This window comes from Haliaeetus albicilla, chromosome 4 (assembly GCF_947461875.1).
Source record: "Haliaeetus albicilla chromosome 4, bHalAlb1.1, whole genome shotgun sequence".
NCBI classification, from domain to species: Eukaryota; Metazoa; Chordata; class Aves; order Accipitriformes; family Accipitridae; genus Haliaeetus; species Haliaeetus albicilla.
In genome coordinates, this window is record NC_091486.1 from 13,462,609 (window position 1) to 13,478,379 (window position 15,771).

At 42.6% G+C, this 15,771-nt stretch overlaps 1 protein-coding gene across 4 annotated transcripts in view; it reads left to right on the plus strand.

Annotated features, from left to right (window-relative positions):
• Positions 1-15,771, plus strand: part of SEMA5B (semaphorin 5B) — a 282,708-nt gene that overhangs the window by 214,728 nt on the left and 52,209 nt on the right. For all 4 annotated transcript variants that reach the window (XM_069780967.1, XM_069780963.1, XM_069780966.1 and 1 more), the window contains 3 exons: positions 1,692-1,827; positions 5,362-5,569; positions 7,751-7,958. In XM_069780967.1, coding sequence (XP_069637068.1) covers positions 1,692-1,827; positions 5,362-5,569; positions 7,751-7,958 — 552 coding nt within the window. The remainder of the gene's footprint in view (positions 1-1,691; positions 1,828-5,361; positions 5,570-7,750; positions 7,959-15,771) is intronic.

The following is a 15,771-nucleotide window of genomic DNA, read 5'->3' on the forward strand; positions in this document are numbered from 1 at the left end:
TCCTGTCTGGCAAAGGGAAAGGGCTAAACTGTGGAGTCCTTAGCAGGGCCCTAAAAATACACTTCTTTTTTTTTTTAAGTATTTTTGTTAGACTAGTGGGGTTTTATTCTTTCTTTTCCTTTTTCATTTTCTTTCTCATTCTCTTTTTTTTTTCCGTGTGTGCCTCAAGGCATTTACTTGTCATCCATCATTAGCTTTGTCTTAAGAGCTGCCGTCTGTGAGCATGCACTGCGTCAGCGGTGTTCAGACAAAAGTGGAGAAAGGTTTGCCTGGCGTTGCTTTGACATGTTCAAAGTGAGCTACTCCATCACTCTGGGGATGGAAGGGGCAGGGGCAAGAGCAGAGAACGGGAAGGCAAAGCAAGAAGTTCTTCCTGACGTTGTATTGCTCAGAAGAAATATGCAGTGAAAGAATCTGTTCTTCTGCTTTCCAGCCTGGGATTGTGGAGCAAGGCGGGTTTTTTTGTGCAAGAGAGTGTAATTATTGGTTTAGTAAAAAAAAAAAAAAAAAAAGGTGTTCTTTTCAGAGAATTCAAATTGCTTTAATTAGCAGAAAGATACATACAGCAGCACTTGGGTTACTTAAAAGGCACCGTGACGAGTCAGTCTCTGATGCTAGCACTATTTTTAGTTTTATTCTGATATCTTTTGCTCTAAACGTTTTTCTTTTTCTTTAAAAAAAAAAAGCAGGAGGGAAGGGGAGGGCTGGGAGCAGGTTTGAATTTCAGGTTACCACTTAGCAAACATTCCTTTCTGGGCCAGCTTCACTGAGGTGCCCTCACCATCTGGGAAGCACCCTCCAACCCTCTTGAGGCAAAAGTTGCTGAGCCTGCTCAGGACCTTGCAGAAATGGGTCCTCCGTGACTGAAACGAGACAGCGAAGGCCGACTAATCTGGGTGCAAGTCTGACTGGGCAGTGAAGCATTGCTAAAATAAATTCCCTTCCAAAGAATCCTTCCTACAGTGGCATTTCCCTAGCCTTGCCTCCCCTGGCTGGTACGTGCGTGGTGAACAGTCTGCCTGAGACAGATGCTATTCCCAGCTGGGAACACAAAGAAGTGAACTGTGATCATTGAAAACAGAGGCTTTCACATATTAGCAAGACCTTTTTGCGTGCTGAGCTGCTGTAACAACCAGCCTGGCTTGCGCTGTCACCCTTTCCCTTCCCCTGCATGTATATGCATGCGTGTGTGTATTTTATTTTTATTTATATCTATCTATCTATCTATCTACCTAGATAGATAGATAAAAATATTAGGAGATATATTTTATAGCTGAATATTTCAGGAGCCTGTAGAAACAGAATTTCACCTTGAGAAACACCAAGAGATTAAAAATTAGGTTGTTTGTAATCAATAAAGATAGATAGGTTGTTAAAAAAAATAAAAATAAAACCAGACACAAATAATCCATGCAAATTAAACTGTATTCACCTTTCTTGTCAGAACTGCTTCCATGGCCCTTAAATCACAGACATTTTAAAACCAAGCTTAAAATTGATTCTCAAAATTGCCATGCAAGCCATCTGTATTTTACAATTTATTTATTTATTTTTACTCCCTGTGAGATTGGTATCACTGTACATCTACCTAACAATTTACATCTATTTTATTTGAGAGGAGTTTGGTGTCTGTTATGATGAAAATGTCAATGTTCTAATGATTAAATTGATTTCTTTCTCCCCTTTTTCAGAAACAGCATAGCTGCCTCAGCAGTGTGTGCCTTCAATCTTAGTGCCATTACTCAGGCATTTAATGGCCCTTTCCGTTACCAAGAAAACCCAAGATCAGCCTGGCTGCCAACATTAAACCCCATCCCTAATTTCCAGGTAATGCTGCTGCCCTTCATTTACTCCAGTCCCTTTTATGTTCTGTCACTTCAGTGGGTTGATTTGTGTGGGGCTCATTTTTCCAGGTAGACCCGTGGTGCAGGTAAATTGTATTTCTCCACATTTATGAGTGTTTTAGTCTGTGGAACTTCTTGCCATGTGTTATTGAGACTACGGGATTCATGGCAAAAAATGAATGGTTTTACCGATAATAAGAATATTCAGATTTTTTGTAATAATGAATAATTTAAATCTTTGTTACAATCATCACTGACACATAAACTCCAAGAATGTGATCCTCACTAGGGGACATAGAGACATGTCCCCGCTGAAACTGGAAGGATTGAAAGCTGAAGCTGGACAAAGTCAAGCTAGAACGGAGACAATCTATATTTTTAAACAAGAAAGGTAATTAACCACTGTGACTGTGTAAGGATATGATGAATTTTCCATCACTTGATAGGGCCCCTAAGGCTACCAGTGTTTCAGTGCAAGATGGATGTCTTTCCAAGACACGGTAGCTCAGCCAGAAATTATGGACATGTTACAGCAGTAACTGGTGAAGGAGGACACATGAAGATGGTCACAGTGGTTCCTTCTCACCTTAAAAATCTTTGGTTTTATGAATGAGCAACTTTCCAGGATTATCAGTTAAGGCCAATTTGAAAATTATAGAACAACTTCAGTTGCTTTATGCCCAGATTCAGTCAGTGTGGTGCAGAGTATGCGTGTGACAGCCCCTGCAAACCTGAGTCTTCTGAAGCATAAGCCCATTTCACAGCGCAGTCCCTTCCCACGTGGGGAGTCCTAGGGAGGATGGACTTGTCTTCCTGTCCTCGCTTCCCTGTGATGAATCCTTTCAGCCCGATTGTGTGAATCTGGCTCTCCTTTATTATGGCAAAGGTCCTGAGTCTGCCTGCAAATGCCATCTCCCTTCAAGCTGGTGATGTCAGGGAACTTCCAAAAAGGACTCTGCAGTTGCCTGAAATCCCAGCAAGAGCAGATGGGAGGCAGGTCCATGATGCAGGCAGGGATGTGCTTGGTTCCTGCTGAGGAACCTGATTTCTCCCCCTGAATTCCCTCATGGCACCTGAGTGAGAGCTTCTGCCTGTACAAGGTGGGACAGGTTTGGGCTCTCGATCGTCCCCTCTGCTTGGTGCACTCAAAACCAAGGAACAAAGCTTCGCTGAAGGCCCTGCCGTCCAAACATGGGCAGTCTTTTTTTCTTCTCTCTCTCTTTTTTTTTTTTTTTTTTGAGTTTAAAGGGAATGTTAAGGTTAACTGAGAATCGAGGACTTTCTGTCCCTTGCTGGGCTAACCCAGGAGGAATAGAAAAGGACTTTGGAAAGCATTTCCATGTAGTGAAAAGTATCAGATAAAATGTGGAGTGCAAAGACTGCAGCAGCAAGATGAAAGAAAAGGGTCAGAGGAAAATAAGGAAAGGAAAAGGAGGTATGTGGCAGACAAAAGGAAGATTGCAAGAAGAGATTAAGATGTTTTTCAAGTGCAGGAGGAACAAGAGGTCAGTGAAGGGCTTTTAGGAGATGACAAGGGTAATTTAGTGACAGAAGAGGCAGATATCGCAAAAAAATTAAATTAATTTTTTTGCCTCAGTGTTCACAAAGGAAGATGAGGGAAGCATGCCAGAATTATTTTTTTTTTCTTGCAGGGAGGAAGGAGAAATACTGAAGGATATAGAGGATCAGGGCAGTGCAGATAATCAGGAAATTAGAACAAAACAAAATAAAACCAAAACAGAGGGATGCTGTGTCAGCACGTGGGCTGCCAATAGACCAAAAGCATTATCTGTGACTTGATGAGAATAGAAAACAAAACCAACAATGACATTCCTGCCACTGGGACTCCTCCTTCAGTGACACTCTAGAACAGAAAGTGAGTGGGGATAAAAGCATGCAAAGCAAGACAGTACTGTAAACCAAAAGGAGTACAGGATACAGCAGAAGAGAGAGATCTAAAAACTCTTTAGAACGTGGGATGAGTCATGAACTAAAAAAGACCATTGCAATAGAAAAAAAACCATTAAAACCCACTTGAGGACACATCAAAAACCCACTGAAGTTTCCTTAGTCTGGCTACTCAGGAAGATGCCTAAGCTGATAAAAAAATGACCATGTTCATAGTTGGTGGGAATTAGTATCACCCTGTTCACCTAGTTCACACAAGCTCCAAAATATTGTAGGGCTTAGTACACCAGCCGTTAGGATCTGTGTTTATTGTGTAAATGTGAGCTAAATTCCTGTCAACTCATTGTAGCACCTTGTAAAGAGAAGCTCTGCATGGTGCACCGTGGAAAGGCGGCCACGCTGCAAAGAATTGCTTTGATGCATATCGAGAGTATGCACATGGGAAATTTGCACACTGTAGCTGGAGTGCTGTAAATTGACATCCTAATTCACAGTATACTAACTTCTTTTCCAAGGAAAGCCCAAATGCCTGGACCCAAAATGAAGAAAAATAAATTTGTGGGTTTTTTTCTAATGAAGTTACTCAGCTGTGAGCTTCACTTAGTGAGAAGCGAAGTTTTCCATGGACTGAGTATGGGAGTCAGCAGGATTTCTAGTTGTACCACTGACTCCCATGGCCTTGAGCAAGATATATAACCAGTCACCCAGCTGTCTTTTGGGGTACTAAATCTTCTGCCCACCATGCATGGCATTGTGGGGAAGAGTGAAGATCCAGCTCTGATTACTGACATGGACAGTTTGATCTTGCATTGGCTTTTGAAAAATGCTGAATTCTAGAGATTAGCGTGAGATAGAAACTCAAGCTTTAAAATGTGCTATCCACCTGGTAGGAGTTACGTTAGTGTGGAAAAGAACACAAGATGAGCTCTCTTCTTCCCTCCTGTTCTGGATGGACAAGGGCATTGAGTCCTATTTCAGTGCACCCCTTGGTGCCAGAGGATGGATGAACACAGGCTGATCTGCCATGCACTGTGGTGATAGAAGAGCTGCATGTGGGGAGGGGGGAGCTAGTGGCTAACCTGACTTGCTTCAAATGAAACCGGAGTGGTCTGTTCAGAATGGAGCACATCAGAGAAAAGCAATGTGGTGAGTTGGGTTCTTTGATGCAAAACCAACCCGTTTTTCAGGTTTTTTAACCTCCAGTTTCCATGCATTGTGTAGACTGAGATGCCAGGTAGAGTCTGAAGATTATTTGAAATGCACCAAGGATTTATCACCGCAAAAACTTTCTGTCCACTGCTAGCTTTAAATCTTTCTACAGCTAGTTTTAATTCTTTGTTTTCCTCCTCGGTTTGTTAATGCCTTTTGCCCTTCTGATGTGCTGGCTGCAGGGTATCACAAGGGAATGAAACACCACATCGCTGGTCAGTGGACCAGTAGGCTGAGGACCTATGATCAGGCTAAGGGCCTGATCCTGTGACCCTCACACAGACCCACCTCCCCAGGAAATCAACAGGACATGGGTTTCCAGAAGAATTCCAGGGTTTGGTCTTAGGCTGCTGGAGTGGGGAGAAAATGCAGGTGCTGAAGTGCAATCTTCCATGTTTAGTGTGGGACGCTGAGTGATGACAGCCCTAACGAGAACCTGACGGAGAGAGTCCTGCAGGATGCGCAGCGCTTGTTCCTGATGAATGACGTCGTGCAGCCGGTGACTGTAGATCCGTACGTGACTCAGGACAGCATTCGATTTTCCAAGCTGGTGGTTGATATTGTTCAGGGGAAGGATACTCTCTACCACGTGATGTATATTGGAACAGGTAAGAGCATCAGGGCTTGAGAAAATTCCCTCCACTTGCTCGTAGACCTAGCAGCTCTGGGACCCTGGTCGTGATGTCATTACACAGTTGTCATTCAATACCATTTTGGCACAAAACTGCATGGAAGTTAGTTTGCCTGAGTAAATTAAAAGCAGGATGGAGGACCTGAGGCAGAGTCCCAAGTGAACAGACCATAAATCTACATTGTGTTTAAAAACAACAATAACATTTTTCTCCCTTGTATAAAAACATGTTTCAACTAATCAGGCTAATACACAACAGTGGGGAAGAGCAAAGGTCACTGAAATGCTCTGTGGTTTTGTGCACGTAAGTAGCCTCCCTGCGCTATGACATACTCATCTCTAAATAAGCAATAATAATACTTAACCTCCAGGCTTGCCCAAGGTTTTAATTATGTCTTTCTTTGCACTTCCATGTGCCTCCTGGCGTATGACTCCCAGTGCTTTCGGGAATGGGCATGCACTGAGATGTAATGCAGATGGGGAAGCTGAGGCAAGTGCTTTTTTGTGGTAGCATAGCAAGCCAGTGGTAGAATTAAGTATATGATTTAGTCTCTTGATTTCTACTGCCATTCTGTAATTAGCAGGACACATTGCCTCTTCTGAAAAGCACAGAAATCTTGGATAAATGAAAGATGCTGAAGAAGGACAAAGTGTTATAAATGGTTGTCTTAGCCCATATTCATACTAATGATAGAGGTTAAATTAAATAGTTTGATTAATCAGAGCATATGGCCAGCCTCATGGGTATAATGTTGTTATCCTCTATTGCAGAAGCTTTGACTTTAGAGTAAGATGGATTGCCTCCATAAGTGTTAGTTTAATCTCACATCTGAATGCAGAGTCATTGCCTCATTCTCATGTTACCACCTTCCAGGACTGTGTCATAATTTATCTAACTTTTACCACCACTTATTTCAAAAGTGATCATCTTGGATGTGTTCTAGTAACATTCCCCCTGTGGGAGCCTCCATGGACATTGATTATGATGAGAAGATTGTACTTAAATGGAAACACAATGTGGTTCTGCCATTTTGATATCTTGATATTTTAAGTGAGGAGTCCCAGCTACAAAGCCTGAGAGAAAGCTGGGATACTTTCTGCCTCATATCATTTGTGTAGAAAGGTCCACTGCCATAACCTTACCTCCTTATTCGTGTTTGCTTTCTGGCCCTGGTTAGTGGTGACTGAAGAGTAAGCTCTGCTGGACCTGAAACATTTAAATCAGTCAAATACTTCAGTAGATGTCCCTGCCCAGAGGCAGCCCTGAACACAAACCCAGTCCTGAGACAAACCGAGCCCCAACCTGGGCCTCAGTCTTGTTCCACACTTAAGGCCCTTCTAAGTGAAAGAGAAGCACTGCATGGCAGCCAACCCTGCCACTGTAAATTGCTGAGCTTTGGTGCCAATACAGAAGTTACCAGGATAGAAAAATTAAGCTTCAGGAACAATCGGGGCTGACAGACCTCTTTGGGGTTTTAATGAAAAATGGTGTGGTTGCCCCCTTTTCCCCAGCATAAAACTCCCACAGTTTATCACATCTTTAAGTTGTTTAGGTAAGAGCACTGTGAAGACAAACATATAAGTTTCTGTGTATGCACAGCTCATGCCATGACATCCCCTTGTCAAGCTGGCAGGACGGCTTCTTCCAGGAAGAGGATCAATTAGATCCGTGACCCATGCAGTCATTACGGAGACCTCTGAGATTTCCAGCAGGGCCGCTGCATCTGTTGTCATTTGTCATGGCATCAAATCACACCGATCTGCTCCATAAACCAAAAGAAATACAGACTCGAGGCACCAGAAATGATCCCTGCTATCTCAGGTCACCTTGCTGTATAACTCACTGGTAAGGGGAGCAGAATCTTTTCTGCCTCAGTGCTCCAACTGGGAAATATTTCCAGGTATTCACTCTCCAGATGGTTCACATCCTTCTGGATTCTCATTGAAATGCATTCACAGGTGGTTTCTGGAGTGTCTGAGAACTGCTGAGGATTGTAACGATGTAGCTGGAGCTCTTTCTACCACATGCAGCAGGTGACCCAGAACTAGGTTTAAAGTGGCTGTGTAAAGATGACATTAATATTTCCCTCTTTAGGCAGGTATGAAATGAAGTCAATGCCTCCAAGATTTACTCATGTCTTGTTTCTTGTTCCATTAGAGTACGGCACCATCTTGAAGGCCCTTTCTAGCACTAACAGGAGCCTAAGGAGCTGTTATTTAGAGGAAATGCAGATCCTCCCCGATGGACAACGGGAAGCAATCAAGAGTCTCCAAATCCTGCACAGCGACAGGTCGCTCTTTGTGGGCTTAAATAATGGAGTGCTTAAAATTCCTCTGGAGAGATGCTCCATGTACAGAACAGAAGGGTAAGCAAATTTACAGCTCTGATATATTCCACTTCAGGTTAAAAAGAAAAGCACCAGGGAAACATATTATAGTCTGATTCAGTTTAGAAGGCTTTTTTTCATCACTACAAGACAAAAGACACTGTTGAAAGTGCATCTCCTGATAGATACATTCATGACAGGAGCAATGAGAATGAGCAATATTTTTTTTGGTAAATATTAATTAGTCCTCATCAGAAATTAATTGTATGTTTACCAAGGAAAGGCTTGCAATATTTACTGCTTTTTTTTTTAACTTGACATTTCCGTGTTGCTTTTATTAACTCCATGTGTTTTGCTAGTAGTTCTTATTGGCAGTATGGCTGCAGGTTTCTGAATTTGGGTTGCAGCCAGCATATCCTGGCTTATCCGCGTGATCACCTCACAAACATCTGATGAGGCAGGGCTGGGCTGCATGGCAACTTGTTATTGCTTTTGGAATCCAATAGCTCATCTCAACTATGTGTGACACCCCTTACACCTGGGTAGATTCTGTGCCTTGATTGTACCTTTTAAAGGGAGTAGGAAAAAAGACCTTTTTTAGCTGTCAGCCGGAGCTGGCTGGCTCCGGAGCAGTGTTCCACCCAGAAATGTATGTAGAAGGTTTCTGCATCCAAATGGTATCCCCCCATTTAAGCAGGTGAAAGAGTGTGTTACCAACTGATGGAGACATATGCTCAAATAATCTCCCTGAGTGTGTAGTGGGGTCTGCTGTGGGTAACTGCTTGTTTACATCTCTTAAAAACATTCTTCCTTTTCCTCTCTTGCCTTTGCTTGCTTTCCTTGACTAGAGTTTTGTCTGAAACTGATGTCCTCTGTGCTAGACAAGAGGAAGGATTTTGTTAGCAACGTCCAAACGGATTCCCTCTTTCGTGGCCTACTGCAAGATGTCCCTGTTCTCTTGCCAAAAAAAAACCTGATACAGAAAATGTCACCATCATTTTATTTTCAACAAGTAGTGTTTATCTATCAGCTTGTACTAAATTCATGTCTGTCTAAATATAAAAATACCAGCTCTTTCTATTTTCACTGAACCTCTTAATTATCCCTTTCAGAAAATGTAACTTGGTCATTACTGCAAGTTTGACACAGAAGTGTTTAATGTGTAAAGGTTTAGTTGCTTATACAGACAGGCTGACACAAAAGTGTTTAGTAAGAGAAAGAGAACCACAGTTGGAAAATGCCATCCTGTCCTCAGCCCTTAAAAGCAGAGATTTAAAAAGGTAGAACATAACAGCTGTCCTCTTCAGGCTGTCCTGGAGAGTTTCAGTTTGAGAATATTTATGTGTATATACATATATATGATCCAGTTTCAAGAGAAATGAGCTCTTCCTTTTCTTTCTTTTCCTCATCCTGAGTTCAGGTTTCCGGTAATTTATAGATCGTGTCCCAGTTTCAGCCTGCGTAAGTACTTTGTATGACACTTCCATTAAAACTCAAATGGTGGAGGTTTGCTCAACTGCCTAAAAAAGGGACAAGCAGGGAAAAAGCAGCGGTGCCTGGAGGGCAGATGGGTGGGGGTACCCCACAGGAGCACCATCAATTTAGGACCTGTGGGCTGCAGGGCAGTGCCCTGCTAGTATAAGCTTAACAAAAACCGGGCTCCAAAGAAGTTCCCTTGCCTGCTGGTGGCCGCAAGCAGCCTCAGTTTTATGCATTGTACGGCACTGAGTCCTGGCTGAAATTACTGGCAAGCTTGTGTACAAATACCGTTTTTTTCTAACACAAAGTTTCTGGAGGCATTTTTCAGTGAAATAAGGAAGCAGTCCAGCTCTTTGGGGAATGGAGACTCAAACTCTGCCTCTCTTGACTGCTTTCATGATACTTTTAGGCAATTTAAGCCAGCCACTGGGCAATACCAAAGTACATGAGGTAGAGTCACCTGACAGCATGGTGGGTGCATACGTTTGGCGATGTGGGAGGTCAGAATTTGCTGAATTCAGGTGCCGGCCAGCTAGTGTACTTGTTTACATTGCAGTGGATCCTTTGCCCCGTGGCTGAGTCTCGTGGAGGGACTGTGCATTTGAAAAAAGGAGGAAAAAAGGAAGAAAACTTAGGAACGCCAAGGAAGGCCATTATTTATTTATTTATTTGTTTAAAAGGATGTTTGTTATATTATTATTACTTTTTAAGCTAAGCTCTTTGTAGGAAATTATTCAACTGCAAATTTTTCAGCTGCAAATGTTGGAACCCTTTTTGCCCTTAGCATCCTGGCTATGTAGGTGATAAGTCAACTTGGCCTCCTTTGTACTTCTTTCAATACTGAACTGTATCGAGAAGGATGTTTTAATTTCCTCCAGTGCATTCCACCTGGCACTTCTCCTGGGCTGTGATTTATTGCTTATTGTTGTGTCTATGTTTAATACATGCCAATATACAGCCACCACGGGAAGAAGGGCTCCCACCCTTACAACACCCCCCCGCTTACTTTTTTGTTGTGCTGTGACTTCTTGACTGGTCTCCCTGAAAAGCTCTGGTTTCAGCAGTTTTTATAATGTAATCGTTTTGATGGGGGCTCAGGAAGCTTGGAGGTGATGGAGAATTTGTGCCTCCCAGGCAGGAATACCACAACATTGTTTGTTTTCTTTGGCTCTGCCCTATGTTATCAGGAAACTTTGCAGCCTTTTACACCGTGGGGGCTGATGTGGGTTCGTGATTGCTGATATAGAGCTCTTGCCTTCACCCTGCCTTCTCCCTTCTCCCTGGAACAGGCTATCATGTATCGAGAGAAAATTGATCCTAGCATTGATCCCCTCCAGCAATCCTTGCTGCTGTGCTGCTTTAAAACCTTGGGGCTTGGTACTGAGGCTCAGAAATGGGGCAGAGGAAAAAGTAGCAGCGAAGGGAAGAGATGGAAAGGGAAAAAGATTTCTGCAATCTCCTTTACTGTTTGTTTATTGACACGGCATCAATTTAATCTCTTAAATGGTGACCAGAAACTCAGTCCCATGTCTTGGTGTAGTTCATTGACCCAATATATTTCTAGGTGTCTGAGCAGTGTTTTGTGTGTGCCCACTGACCTGTCTCAATCTGTCTTTTCAGAACAGCCAGTCTTAGCAACAGGGCAATGGGAAAACATCTGTAATGTCAGCTGCCCAAATTTACAGGCTGGACTTGGCTGCAGGGACCTTGCCTTGTGCATGTGTTTTACTGTTGTGCTTCAGTGCTGCCGTTCCCCACTCTCACTGGAGACTATTAGGAAGATGCCCAACACGAGGAAAACCTACGAGCCCTTTGAACATGCAGTGTGTTTTGAAGGCTGCTTTGCTGGGTGGTAGCTTGGCTGTGCTTGCTGCTGGATTTTGCATGGCTTTGAAATCTTTGTAACCTCCCTACAATTTTCAAATGAGCTTGGATTTTTACCTCAAGTTGCCCCCAAGCTTTGGGGAGGGATATTTGGAGAGGAGCACAGCAGCTTTATCACCGACACCACCATTTCTCTAGAATGTGTCTGAACAAAATCCTGAATCTGAATTTTAGAGACGTGAGGACTTCAGATCTGGACCATTATTTTCAGGCAGGGCCTATCTGTAGGGGTAGTTTAGTAATCTTTTCAAAGAGCGGGGTGAGATTATTAATTTTAGGAACTGCAATCGAACAGGTAGGAAAATGAAGCTGGTTGTTGCAGGGAACACTTTGTGATCTCTTTGTATTGCAGCTTTGCAGCATCAGGACCATGGGCCTCTGAGCAGACAGAAACCCAGAGGCAGACCTTGGAGTGATTTTGTAGACATTTTTTTGATTACACATTCAAATGAGGAAAAGAAAATGTGTTCGGGAATGAGACCAGATGGTCTCTTGAATACCCACCTTTTCTGCTCTCCCTGTCCTGAGCAGTTTAATGGACTTTATGTTGATATTCATGCTTTCCTTTTCCTCCATCCAGTTTTCTGCATAAAATTTGCACTTCGCATGCCACAGGTTGCAATTTTGGGGTGTACAGTGTGGTTCTGAGAATAGTTTGTCTTGCCTGTCCTCTCCCTGTCATGCTGTGCTCACGTGTGGGTACCCCATCAGGTTGTGTGAGTGACACCTCAGGTCAGCCTCATGCCAGTGGAGATACTCCTGCTTCCGAGGCTATCGGGAGAGCCAGATCTTCTTTCATGAAGCTATGACATGCTCTCATTTGAACTCTGCCTGCTTTTTTGACCCGGTTGCATGGAGTTTGCTGTTGAGTGATGCTGAGCTTTTGCCCTCCTACTTGGCCTAAATTCTGCCGTACATCCCCTCCAGCCATGGTGCTTAATGCAAAGCTAGCACAAATGACTCAGCTGACAAGTACTCTTATTTGCTGACTTGAGATCTGTGTGAGAAACACAATTCACCTCTAAATAGCTCTGGGCCAGTGATCAGACAACTAAGTACGTATAGGTGAGTAACTCCTGAAATGGCGCCAGGGAGTTTTTGGAAGAAAAGGGTCAGCAGCCGCCGTAAAGAAACAGAGAGTTTTGTGCTGTCTTTCTCTCTCCCAAGTGCAAAACTGGAGCTCCAAGCATGGTCCCTGTACCACGTCCACACTATACTTTAAGGGGGTTGAGATATCGTATGGAGGATTGCTTTCGTGGTTATTGTTATTTTATCCTGGTTTTTACTCCTTATATGGTGCAAAATCCTCTGTAACAAAGGAATGAAGCACTTGAATTTAGGACTGCAAAACCAGAATTACAGAATTGCCAGATTTCAGGAGTGAAACTGCTGGGGAACTTAATTGGAGGAATAATACGGTCTGGGAAGAGATCTAAAAATTTCCCAGTTTGGGGGAAAGAGTAAATTGAATATGGCCTGGAAATCCTCTGACCTCTTCATCAGAATGATGATAATTCCTCAAAGGACAAACAAGGAACTATTGTTGGGTAAAAAGCGCGGGGGAGAAAATGTTAAAAGCAGTAGGGGAGGCAACAAAGCAGGGACTTGTTCAGTGAAGCCCAGCATCCAGCAGATTGCTGAGGTAACGCTGATGGACAGATTGTTCATCAAAGACCTTGAAAATCCAGCCCCTTCTTCTGAGCTGAGGCTGTTGAAAATCTGGCCCAGATTTTGTTTTGAAAATCTTCTCCCTGAGAGTTTTAAAAAATATCCAGGGCATTGAACATCCTTTTAAAAACAGAAGCAAAAGGAAAGGTAACAGCCTACAAAAATGTTGTGATCAAGCTTAATCATCAATTTCCATCTGCTTTGGCTGATACGGCCTCTCCAAAATTAAGGGAATTAGCTAATTATTGTGCCACCAATAACGTTGAAAAGCTTTGGAAGACTTCATAGGCAGAAAGGAGAGTGCTCAGCCCAATGTTTTGTCATCCACGGTACCCAATAATACATCAGAATAAATCACTAAACATCTGGTTTGGCATTCTGGTTTCATTTAAGTAAATAGCGAGACTCCCACTGACTGAGAATGAAGACATCAAACAGAACCACGATCACTAAAGCTCTTGGAAAGAATGAAGTTTGGTAGATGAAATGGATCTGTGTTCTTTAAATAGAAGTACGAAATTATACCATTTTCTCTATCCTGAAAACACATTTGCATCTGCTGTAGCAGGCAATTACTCCCATTTTCTTTAATGTAACTGCTTATATATGTAAAGTTAAACGCATCGACACTATTTGCAGGATATGGACCTTAAGGATTTGAGGGGATGGTACAGGTCTAAGAAACCTGGATTTCAGGATAGCAGCTGAAGAGCTTCATTTGAACTGTCTGGGAAAGGGACGTAGCCACATGTGTCTGAAATTGGAAAAAAAGAAGGCAAGGGTAAGCGGTAATGTAGGGAGCAGGGGCATGTTTCCAGTGAGATACCAGAGAGATTGGTTTTCAGTTTCATCTTATTTGACATTATCTTTAATGGCATGGAAGAAAGAAAATAGCATACTTTGTAGATGTCATTTAAGTATGAAGGAATCACAAATAACAGGGAGGAGAGGAATGCAATGTGGGGCCAGTAGGGAAACCAGCAAGAGGCTGAGTTTGAGGAATAAGCCTGTGCTGAAATTGCTGGTGTTTTCATCACTGAAAAAGAGAGGACGCAGGGATGAAAGAGTGGAAAGGGGCTCTGCTCTGAACCAGATGAATTATTACAGTTTTTCCCATTTCTATTAAATGCTTAAACCGATGACAAGCTTTACATTCATTTTAAGCTGCCTGTACACTTTTAGGCTCCCACTTTTAGCTCCAAACTATGTAAATGGCCCCAAGTGAATGGTACTGTGGCAGAAGGGGAATTTAGCAGTAGCCAGAGTCTGGGGTTATACTACTGCTGAAACAGATGAAGGTCACTTCAGAAAAGCCAAACAAAATCAGCTAATTTCAGGGCTCAGTGCCTTTTGTCTCCTTACTATCATGACCAGGTTGCCAGTTTGTTTTGGGGGGCTTTGGATTTGCTAGGAGGGAGGAAAAAGCGGGGGGGTTGAATGTGCCAAGGGCTTTTGTTTGCTCCTTATTTTTAAAGCGTGCTGCCAACATGACTTAGCTCGCAAGATCGGGAACGATTTAGTGTATGGATCCTTTTACCTCTAGCAGGCTGGCTTTAGGCCAACTCAGATCAATGGTGTCTAAAAGTCATTACCATCTGATGCCTGCTAGGTGGGCTATGTGAAATTAGTTTCAACACAGTGGCGACTGACAGGAAAGCAGGTAGTTTTCTTGGAATATGTAATGTTAGGATGACATTGATGCTATTGTTATACAAACAAGATTAATAACTAAAGCTACCAGCAAGCCCCAGGGCAGATATCCATTGCATCTGTCAATTCTTGCAATTTGCTACTATTATGTTGTAGCGTTTGCCGCATATCAAGGTGCCACGATTAGATCACTGATCACCCCCCAGATCAGGGAAAAAGACAGATAACACACAGTGTGAGCACCAACTTCCCCCTTTTATTGCGCAGTCAATTCCTTTTATACTAACAAGGATAGGTGGGATTACAGACACATCATAAGGCTGCGACTAACCCTCTAACTTTCCGTGACATCGCGAGATCTTCCGAACGCTGAACCCTACATTATGTCATAAGATTTGTATTCTAGGCAATGGTCATATTCAGTGATATGGCTCCTGATGCGAAGTCTACAGCCTTACTGCTGCCATGGGTGGTTTGCTTCATGTCTCAAACTTCCAGTCAGCATTTGCAATGTAAAACACAAATGTGTCCAATGTTAATACTGAATGAATATATTGCTACAGATGCATCATTAACTTTTTATTAGGAGATGGGCTGTTTTACCTGCTTGGGGAGGAGGAAGTATCTGGAGCCAAAGCAAATTTGTTATTGTTGGTTTAAGTTTAAATTTAAGTACATATAAGTACATAAAATATGTATGGGTTGTAGAAAAACATAATATTGTACTGTCTGGTGTCTTTTACATGTCAAAATACCTAAGTACTGTAGATTTATGGGAACACTCCAGTCTGCAAAGGGATAGGGCTGGATTTCAAGAATATCCATTTACTTAAGTGATGTTGTCTCTTGTTAAAAAGTGGAATGGACATTGCTTGATGGCATTTTTATAACTACATGGGAAAAAGCAATGGGGAATATGTTGGCAGGACCATTTTGGCCCTTATGCAATGCTAAAATAGCTCTGCATTGGACAAGAGATGTGTTAGATCCTCAGGGTGTAGTAGGTGGTCTAATATTTATTTGCCTTTTTCAACATACATTAATCTACAAAGGCTCTGTCTGGTTGAATCTACATCTTGTTGAGCAGAAAATAATTACCCAGAGCCTAACAAAATCCAGCTTTCACAAAGGAGCTGCTTGAATATGGATTGCTTTGTGCAGCCTGGGTGAG